We start from the raw sequence: 10,000 nt of genomic DNA on the forward strand, positions 1-10,000 counted from the left end.
ATAAAATATAGTGAAAACAACAACAAAATATAACACTTTCTCTGCACAACTGTACTGAGTGGATTAAGAAAAACAGAGTCTGCAAATTTTGTGACTTGAGATCAAAGGAAAGCACAAAATAAAGTGAAAATAAAGTGTACAATGTGACGCAACTTGTTCGCGATTATACAAAGTGGATTAAAACACTCTCGTGCATTTTGGCGCCAATTCTGAGCGTCTGACGGGAGAAGCTGATGTGATTGGTGGCCGTAGGCAGCGAGTGGGCGTGGCCTGTTCGCCCACCAGCCCTGAACAGCCTCTAGTTACCGTGGCCTGGGTGTGGGGAGGCTAAAATTATGCCTCAGATTACTGGGGAGAGATTTTTTTTTTCATATATTTTGTTTTATCTTTTCTATCTTTATTTTTCCTTGATTTTTTTTTTAGGTGGGGGAAATTTTTTTTCTGGTATATTTTCATGTTTGTGCAATAGCTAGTTAACTTTCCTTTCCTTTTTTATTTATTTATTTATTTTTTGTTATTTTATGCTGATCTGAGTTATAGTTACAAGAACCAATAGTATAAGTACTGGTGGCTATGGTAGCAATGATACTTAAGAAGAAAAAGTAAGAAGAGAAAGAGAAACTGAGAGAGACAGAGAGAAAGAAAACACGTAACCACAAATACAAACACACAGAAAAAAATAACAATAAATCACGAGAAATAGATAAAAACAAGCTATTTCCTCATTTCCTTTCCTTCCAAACCTGCCCTACCCCCCTTCATCACTCCTTCCCCTCCCTCCCTCCCCTACACACACACCCTCACTGTCCCCAACACACGAACTCACACAACTAGAAAAGAACACCACACACCAGAAACTCATTTAGCTTCCGAGAACATTGAACTCTTACTATTACTGAAGCGGTTAAGACTGACTGAACCCCATTAGCCTGAAGACACGAAGACCCCAAGAGAAGGTTTGTGGAAGCAGTGAAGGAAGACATGCTGGTGGTGGACTGACAGAGGAAGACAGAGACGAGACGGGAGGGAGAGGGAAGGCAAAATAATACAGGAGGTAAGAATGTAGGAGAAAGAAGGACAGAAGACAGGAGACGGGAAGAAGACGAAAGAAAACAGAGATAGAGGAAAGGAGAATAATAAAGAGAGAATAGGGGCCACGAGAAGACAGGAGACAGAAAATAAGGAGACGGAAAGAAATAGAAGGACAAGAAAGGACGATGAAAAAGAAAGAATAGGTGACAGAAAAAGAGAGAGGAAAGAAGAAGGGTACAAAAGGAGAATAAATGTAAGGAAGAATAGCTAAGAACTAAAAGAAGAGGAAGGAAAAGAGGAGGATGAAAGAATGGACGTTACGTAGTCTCTCTCTCTCTCTCTCTCTCTCTCTCTCTCTCTCTCTCTCTCTCTCTCTCTCTCTCTCTCTCTCTCTCATTAGTGATATTATTATTAGCGGTAGCAATGTAATAATGGCGCTAATGTAATAATGAATACTGTTATTGCTTTCCTATTTCAAGTTTGTGTTATCTTTTATTTATTTTTTTCATATCAAGGTAAAAAAAAGGAAAGGAATGTATGAAGTAGGAAGGGTGGTGGTATCTCTCTCTCTCTCTCTCTCTCTCTCTCTCTCTCTCTCTCTCTCTCTCTCTCTCTCTCTCTCTCTCTCAAGTCACCGGCAGATCCACGCAATGTCAAAAAATGAGATTAAAAAAATACAGGAAATTCTCTTCGCCACTCATTACGAGGCAGAGGAAGGAAGGGAAAAAAATAAGGGGGAGGAAAAATAGAGGGAGGGAAAAAAATCAAATTGAAAAAATGCGACGCTGCAAATGAGCACGACACACACACACACACACACACACACACACACACACACACACACACACATTGCAACCTCTTCTCAACCTAAGCAAAAAAAATATAAATAAATAAATAAATAAAATAAATGAAATAAAAATGAAAAAAAAAATGAAAAAAAAGTCTGGTACAAGTTTTAATGATAATAATTATAACGAAAATGTAGAATGAATGACCAAGATAATTGTTTAAAGTTTCAAGTGTCTATAGTTATCATTTCCCTTATTAAAAAGCCATCTGTACAGTTACCAAACACTTTGGAATTTCACAATGACTTTTTTCTACTACTGACGCAGAAATTCTAGGTAAAATAAGCCTAAAACCAACAAAACTATCACTGGAAGTAAAGAGATTAAGTTTTCAGAGGAGTTTTTCTTTCTAACGATGCGGAAAACTTGTTAAATTAAGGCTTGTACAGATATTAATTAAGTCCTCAGGTTTTTTTTTTAGTTATTTATTTTTTTTTTACGATGATACACGGAGCCCTCGTTAAACTACCACTAGAAATGCAGACTGTTATTTACGTTTTCATGGTTGTCTTCCTAACTTGTTAAACTAAGGATAAGTTCTCAAGCCTGTCTTCCTTACCAACGATGCGGAAACCTTGCTAAACTATCACTAAAAATACAGACTTTTATTTGCGTTTTCAAGGTTGTCTTCCTCTTGTTGTTGTTGTTCCTTAGTTGTTAAACTAAGACTAGAAAAAAAATATCTATAAGTTTTCAGGGTTGTCTTTCATACTAACGATGCGGAAACCTCATTAAACTATTACTGGAAGCATGACAACACCTTGAAACACCCTTGAAAACCCTCGCAGTAACTTCCATTACAACTTGTTCAAAATAGAAGTCTTTCTTACTGACAATGCAGAGAAATCTCGTTGCGCTATCACTGGAAGCACAACAACACCTTGAAACACCCTTGGAAGACCCTCACAGTAACTTCCATTACAACCTGTTCAAAAGAGTAAAATCGCTATACCGAAACATTAAGAATAATACCTTGAAATAACACAAATGAAGCAAAAACACTCATTCAATCACAAAACAAGCAAGAGATTAATGAATACACATGTCCATCCATCTACGCACATACGTACACACACACACACTAACACACTCCCGAATCTCTCTCTCTCTCTCTCTCTCTCTCTCTCTCTCTCTCTCTCTCTCCCTACCCGAAGCTCCGAAAATATTCTCGCCGTGAGTCAGCAAAACCCCCTTGCGAGGCCCGATAACCCCGCCATAGTGGTGGAGGAGGAGGAGGAGGAGGAGGAGGAGGAGGAGGAGGAATGGGGAGGGACTGAAGCGACGCACCCCTTTAAAGCGAAGCAGGGGTAAGGAAGCAGGGAGTCGTTACGTTCGAAGCACAGTGAACCACCAGCAGTGAAGCACAAGTTTTCTCCTGTGTGAACCTTGGGAGAGAGAGAGAGAGAGAGAGAGAGATTGGAGGGGAAGGGAGAGAATACACGTTCAGGGAGAGGAAGGAGGAGAGGAGGAGGAAGAGGAGGAGGAGGAGGAGGAAGAAGAGAGGGACACAGGAGGAGGAGGAGGAGGAGGAGGAGGGTTGCAAGGTAATCTATATGCGCAAACTTCTCTGCGCATGCGCGGCGGAGGCACCAAACACCCTCCCCCATACCACCACCATCACCACCTCCTCCTCACCCCCCACCAAGGCTACCTAAACGTAAATTAATGTAACTCTCCTTCCACTTTCGTCTAAACTAAAAAGGGTCTAGAGTTTATTTTTCCCTTGTTTTCCCAGCACATTCCCCTTCTGCACCCCCACAACCCCCAAACCCCACCAGCCCCCTCCTTACTTTTCCAGAATCGACCTACCAGATGGCGCCTAAATTCAAACTGCTCTCAATGTTTACACGGCAAGACTCGGGGCATGGAAAGCTAGCAAGGGCGGCGGCTGTGGGTGTTCCCGGGGGCGGCGAGGGAGGCGCGGAGCGTGAGTGGTTGCGGCAGGGCGTGGGGCGTCCAGGGGCAGCTAAACAAAGAAGTGCCAATAAGGAATTAAGTCAGGGCGTCCCAAACATCATCACCGCCACCATCACCGCCTCACTCCGCCACCACCGCCAAGTCATCGCCCTGTGTCATATTCACTGTCAGTCATTTTCACTGCTACTGCCACTCATGTTCGTCACTATCACTGTTACTACGTGCACTACCACCACTGTCACGGGTGTAGGTCGCTAGCCAGGGGCGCGTCACTGCAGCAACGCAACCCTATGGAATCCAACACTGGAATTATCCAATACAACAGCGTTTAGGTCTTCCAGCGCAACACAAGGCGAGGTAACGATAAGACAACACAAACCAACACCTCTCTGAAGCATGACAGCCTCTCACACCTGCAGGAACACCAGAACAGGTTGCTCGGGTGTTGGGTACAGGCTACAGGTGCAGACGCGACCTTCCCTCCCCGCCCAGGACATGCCTAGCTATTATTGCGACAGGAAGGAACCCCTACTCAGGAATCCAGTGGGTGGACAGGACAGCGGGTAGTAAAAAGTGAAGCTGTACTCACCAGTGGTAGTACATTGGATCCATTCTTAGAGACGGCGACGCTGACGAAGGAAGGGATGGCGATGCTGCAGGAGCTGGTGGTGGCGGTGGCTGTGACTGGTGAGATGAAGGTCCCAAGGTCGTGTGTAGTCCAGGTTAGCCTCCAGACACTCACTAGAAAGACAACACTGGCTGCGGGACACACTCCTCACACGGGCACGGCACACGGACACTCACTGACTGACCCCCCTCGCTCTCTCAGGCTAGATAGACTGAGCGGCGGTAGCGTAGCGGCGGCGCCCCCTACACACTCACGCACATCTCGGGGTCGTGTGTGATAGGCCGTGCTCACCCGAGATGCAGGACGACAGGGAACACACTGGCACACTCTGGCATACACCAATGACCTCTAACGACCATTCCGAGGTGTAACGACCGCGTCAAGTGTGAGTCGGTGTGATAGTGTGCGTGTGTCTGCCTCTCACCCGCTCTACCCTCGCCGGTGCCGGGAGGAGGAGGAGGACCAGGAGGAGGAGGGGTTGGAGGAGCCAAGCTGGACGGGGAGGGGCTGTAGGGAGGGAGGACCGGGTGGGAGGAGGATGAGGAGGAGGAGGGTAGATGTTTGGGAGGGAGAGAAGGAAGGGCTGCAGGGGGATGCTGGTGACCCTGCCTGTCTCCCCTACCTCCCTGCCTCTGTTCCCCTCCCCTGGCCCGGCGCCCTGCCTCCCTGCCTGCCTCCCCCGCCGTCGCTGCCGCCGCCTCGCCTCCCGGTAAACATCTTCGCCGAGAGACAGCGTGATCGCAAGGGCGCGGGATTGTTTTCAAAGACGCTCAGCCTTCGTACCCTCCCCTTACATTACCGTACTCTGCAACGCCCTTCCATCGACACCCTGCTCTTCCCCTTTTCCCTTGCCGCATTTCCCGACATCCCCTGCCTCTGCCTGCCTGCCTGCTGCCCTCACCATTTCCTCCACACCTTGCACCACCACCATCACCACCCTGCGCCCTCCCTCACCTTCTAAAATTTTGGGGGGCACGCGGCGCAGAAAGCAACGTTCGCGCTTGTCCTGCCCACGTGAGCCCCAAGCCCTTCACGACATGGTCTGCACTTCTAACATGAGGAGGCCACGACCCGGATGACCTGCCTGTGTCACTCCGGCCTCCACGATGATCACCTGATAGGAAAACAACGCTATTGACCACAGCTGCGCGGGCGAACGGTGGAGGAAAATGAGCGAACCTTTCTGAAACGTTGCTCTTCCACTCCTCCTCCCCTCCTTGTCCCTCCCGCGCGCCTCCCCCTCCCCGCGAGCTGTCTGGGGTCGGTTGCCAGTTTACAGGGGAATCTTTTAAAGGGGATAGGGTGTTTGCCAGGGAGAGAGGGAGCATGGCACAACGCAATAACCGCTCTTCTTGCCAATTTAATACACGCACACCATTTATCAAGCTGAGTTACGGACATGCAGAGGTGCTGGCAGTGATGGTGGTGGTACTACAACTAAGGCTCACTGTACCGCATGCACCGATCCCTACCTAGTGACTCGCTAGCCTAAAATGTTACACCCGCATACACCCACCCACACCCGGGCCGAACCCACCCCTGTACACAACGCACCCTGGGGACAAAAGAGGCGGCTGGGGGTAGTGGGGGTGGGGATTACACCTCCACAACTCTCTCTACATATATTTATACTCAAAACCCCCAATCTCCCGCCCCCTAGCTAACCCCCTGAGATGCACTATAAATAAAGGGGAACTTGGGCTCTTCCAGTTGTTGATCCCGGCAGTGCAGCGTCTGAGCGAGGCGGAGCGAGCGGCGGGAGGCTGAGAGGGAAGCAGGGAGCGGGCTGGCTGTAGCTGTGGCTGGGCTGGGAGGGGCGGCTGCCAGCGGGACGGGGCTTGTCTTGTGCAGCAGTCGAGCGCGAGGGAGAGACGGGGGAGGACAGGGAGAGATAGGGTGAGGGAGAGATAGAGATGGGAGGGTAGGGAGATGAAGCGAGAGGCTGGGAAAGGGAGAAGAGGAGTGTGTGTGTGTGTGTGTGTGTGTGTGTGTAGAGTACACATACAGAGGGGACCTTCTGTGCACCACCACCACACAAACACCAAGCAACAACACAATTACAATACAGAAACGGCAAAAAACAAAGAAATAAACAAAATCAATCGAATAAGAGCCTTATTAACAAACATTCAAAGACCTAAAGTAACAACACACCACCACCACCACCACCACACCTGTCCCACACCTGTTCTGCGGGGCTTGTTTACACACGGGCCGTCCCAACCCCAACCACCACCGCCACCACTCACCAGACCCCACCGTGAAGCCCCCAGCACTAAGAGGAACAGACGCTGGGGGAACGCGGGGCCCCATTAGAGCAGAAAGAAGCAGCACAAAACTGCCACAATGAACAATGAAGCTTTATGACAACCGAACCACTACCACACAGCGTTCGAACACTTGATCCGGAACTCAATTAAGGGAATGAAGCCCACGCTACTAAAACAACAACAACAACAACAACAACACGCACTTGCACACTGAGGGAAGAAAAAAGTAAAAGAGAAGGGGAGGAGGTATAGACAAGAAAGGAAAGAGAGGTGAAACAGAGGAAGGAAGGAAACAGAAGGGGAAGAGAAGAGAGGGAGAGGAAGGAAAAATAGATGAGGGAAAAGGAAAGGGAAGCGAGGAGATAGAGAAAGGTAAGGAGAGGAAAGAGAAAGGAAATTTATTTTTTCAAGGAGAGGGCTTAAGGGAAAGGAAAGGAAAGAGGAAAAAACGAAAATATAAAGAAAGCAAAGAGAAGAGAAAAAATAAAATAAGTGAAGAAAATGGAAAGAAAATAAGAAAGAAACTAAAAAAAACACACAAAAACAAGGAAATAAAGAAACAAAAGAAGAATGTCAAACATAACAGGGTTGAGGCAACTAGAACGAACCTTGACTGAAGAAGGGAACCGAATCCATGAGGCAGTGAAGCAGTGGAGCAGTGAAGCAGATCCGAAGCCCAGTAATGGAACCAGTAATCCTTGCCTCACATAATTCACTGGATTACGAAAAATGCGCTGAAAGAAAAGAGAAAAACAGAGAAATTGAAAGAGAGAGAAAAAAACGTGGAGCTTCATTCAGAGAGAGAGAGAGAGAGAGAGAGAGAGAGAGAGAGAGAGAGAGAGAGAGAGAGAGAGAGAGAGAGAGAGAGAGAGAGAGAGAGAGAGAGATTCCTAACTGAATGCGAACAGAAACGAAGAGAAATGCGTGTATATGCGTGTGTGCAAATAAACACACACACACACACACACACACACACACCTCGCTTCACCTGAATAATAGAAACTTCAGTACTCTTACAATCCTCTCCCTCTCCTCCTCCTCCTCCTCCTCCTCCTCTTCCTCCTCCTCCTCCTCCTTCGGCTAAAGATGAACCTTGATTTTGGAGGAGGAGGAGGAGGAGGAGGAGAGAAGACAAAAGGAGGGGTAGTAGATGAAGAGCAGGAGGAGGAGGAGGAAGAGGAAGATTATTAAAATGAAAATGGTGAATGAGGAACAAATTTTAGTTATTAATATAATGATGATTGAAGAGGAGAGGAGGAGGAGGAGGAGGAGGAGGAGGAGGAGGAGGAGGAGGAGGAGGAGGAGGAGGAGGAGGAGGAGGAGGGAAGAGGAGGGGGAGGAGGAAAAGAACGAAAGCAAATAAGACAAATGAAGATATAAGAGAAAAATGGAGAGAGAGAGAGAGAGAGAGAGAGAGAGAGAGAGAGAGAGAGAGAGAGAGAGAGAGAGAGAGAGAGAGAGAGAGAGAGAGAATCACAGCAAGGTCAAAGAAAACAACAGAAACAACAACAACAACAACAACAACAACAACAACAACAACAACAACAGCAAGGGATGCACTGTAAAATATTAGTGGAGGGAACGTGTGTGTGTGTGTGTGTGTGTGTGTGTGTGTGTGTGTGTGTGTGTGTGTGTGCGCGCTCAGCTTAAAGAGTCACAGGAGTAGAAAAAAAAATAAAATAAATAAAAAAGATGAAAAAGAAACAAGCACATTTAAAAGAAAAAATAATGTTTACATGTACAGCAAATGACAGTTTTATGAAATGTTTTGTACATATGTTGCTGTTATTGTTGTTGTTGTTGTTGTTGTTGTTGTTGTTGCTGTTATTGTTGTTGACAGCTGAGGAACAATGTATAAAGAACAACAACAACAACAACAACAACAACAACAACAACAACACGTAAATAAGAAAAATGAGAATGACAGAATGATTAAAAGAAACGAACAAGCAAACTAACAAACTCAAACGCACAAACAAACAAACAAACAAACAACAAACATCCAAACAAACAAAACAAAACAGATAAACAAACCCAAACAACAACAAACAAACAAACAAACAAACAAACAAGAGCCTCTGATTCTTCCGCCCGCTTTAGGAAACCAAGAAGAAAAAAAGAAAAGAAAAGAAAGAAAAAAGAAAAAAAAAACAACGCGAAAATTTATTATATTTGCCCACTAAACTCATGGGCGTGGCCTGAACTTTTAAATGGAGGAGGAGGAGGAGGAGGAGGAGGAGGAGGAGGAGGAGGAGGAGGAGGAGGAGGAGGAGGAGGAGGAGGAAGGCATGGAGGCAGGAAGAGATTGAGGTAGAGAGGAAGGGAGAGGAGAAGATGAAGGGGAAGTAGAGGAGGAGGAGAGAAGAAGGAGGAGGAGGAGGAGGAGGAGGAGGGAAGATGAGGAGGAGGAGGAGGAGGAGGAGGGAAGATGAGGAGGAGGAGGGAAGATGAGGAGGTAGGGAGCTAAGAAGAGATCGAGGGAGAGAGGAAAGAAGGGAGAGAGAAAGATGAAAGGCTGGTGGAGGAGGAGGAGGAGGAGGAGGAGGAAGTAGGGATTGAGAGAGAGAGAGAGAGAGAGAGAGAGAGAGAGAGAGAGAGAGAGAGAGAGAGAGAGAGAGAGAGGGGGGCATCACTTTTCCCTCAATAATTTAGGAAGGTTTGAAATTCCTGAGAAAACAACACAATAAGAAAAAAAAACATTAAAAGTAAAGAAAATAGGAATAAAAATTTAAATATTGGAACAAAAATTAAAGTATTGGATAGGATGTTAATTGATTTTTTTTTTTTTACTAAGTATAGATTAATAGAACGAGAGAAAAAATGAACGCTATTCTTCTTTCTTCTCCCCGTCCACGTCCCTCTCCCCTCCCCTCTTTACCCTCTCCTCTCCTCTCTTCCCTTCCTGTATCACCATCTTCTTCTCTCTTTCCTTCCTTCCTTCCTTCACCCTCTCCTCCTCTCCTTCCTTTCTTCCTTTTCCTTCCTTCATCCTCTCCTCCTCTCCTTCCTCTCTTCTCTCCTACTCTCACTCTCTTTTCTCCCTCCCTCATCCTCTCCCGCTTTCCCTTCTCTCCTTCCTATCTTCACCATCTCTTTCTTCTCCCCTCCTTCCTTCACCCTCCTCTCCCTTATTTCACCATCTCCAGTCCAACAGAAATTAATGAGTCTGGCCTTAAAGGAAGCGAGTTAAGTTCTCGTTTTCATCAAAGGAAAGGGAAACTTCATCAAAGAAAACGAGTCTCTTCTGCCTAATTTTCTTATGCTTTTGTTGTTTTTAAAGGGAGACTATTCTAGACTGACAGATG

At 46.4% G+C, this 10,000-nt stretch overlaps 1 protein-coding gene across 2 annotated transcripts in view; it reads right to left on the reverse strand.

Annotated features, from left to right (window-relative positions):
* LOC135115552 (putative uncharacterized protein DDB_G0285119) overlaps positions 1 to 6,755 on the reverse strand; it is a 69,882-nt gene extending 63,127 nt beyond the window's left edge. Inside the window, exons 1-2 of one of the 2 annotated variants that reach the window (XM_064032439.1) lie at positions 6,611 to 6,755; positions 4,387 to 4,538 (exon numbers count right to left, since the gene is read on the reverse strand). In XM_064032439.1, coding sequence (XP_063888509.1) covers positions 4,387 to 4,409 — 23 coding nt within the window. In that variant the 5' untranslated portion in view covers positions 4,410 to 4,538; positions 6,611 to 6,755. Of the gene's footprint in view, positions 1 to 4,386; positions 4,854 to 6,610 lie in introns of those variants that run through there. The other variant, XM_064032438.1, reaches the window with a different exon arrangement.
* Positions 6,756 to 10,000: the final 3,245 nt, after the last annotated feature.

This window comes from Scylla paramamosain, chromosome 29, assembly GCF_035594125.1.
Source record: "Scylla paramamosain isolate STU-SP2022 chromosome 29, ASM3559412v1, whole genome shotgun sequence".
In the NCBI taxonomy this organism is placed as follows: domain Eukaryota; kingdom Metazoa; phylum Arthropoda; class Malacostraca; order Decapoda; family Portunidae; genus Scylla; species Scylla paramamosain.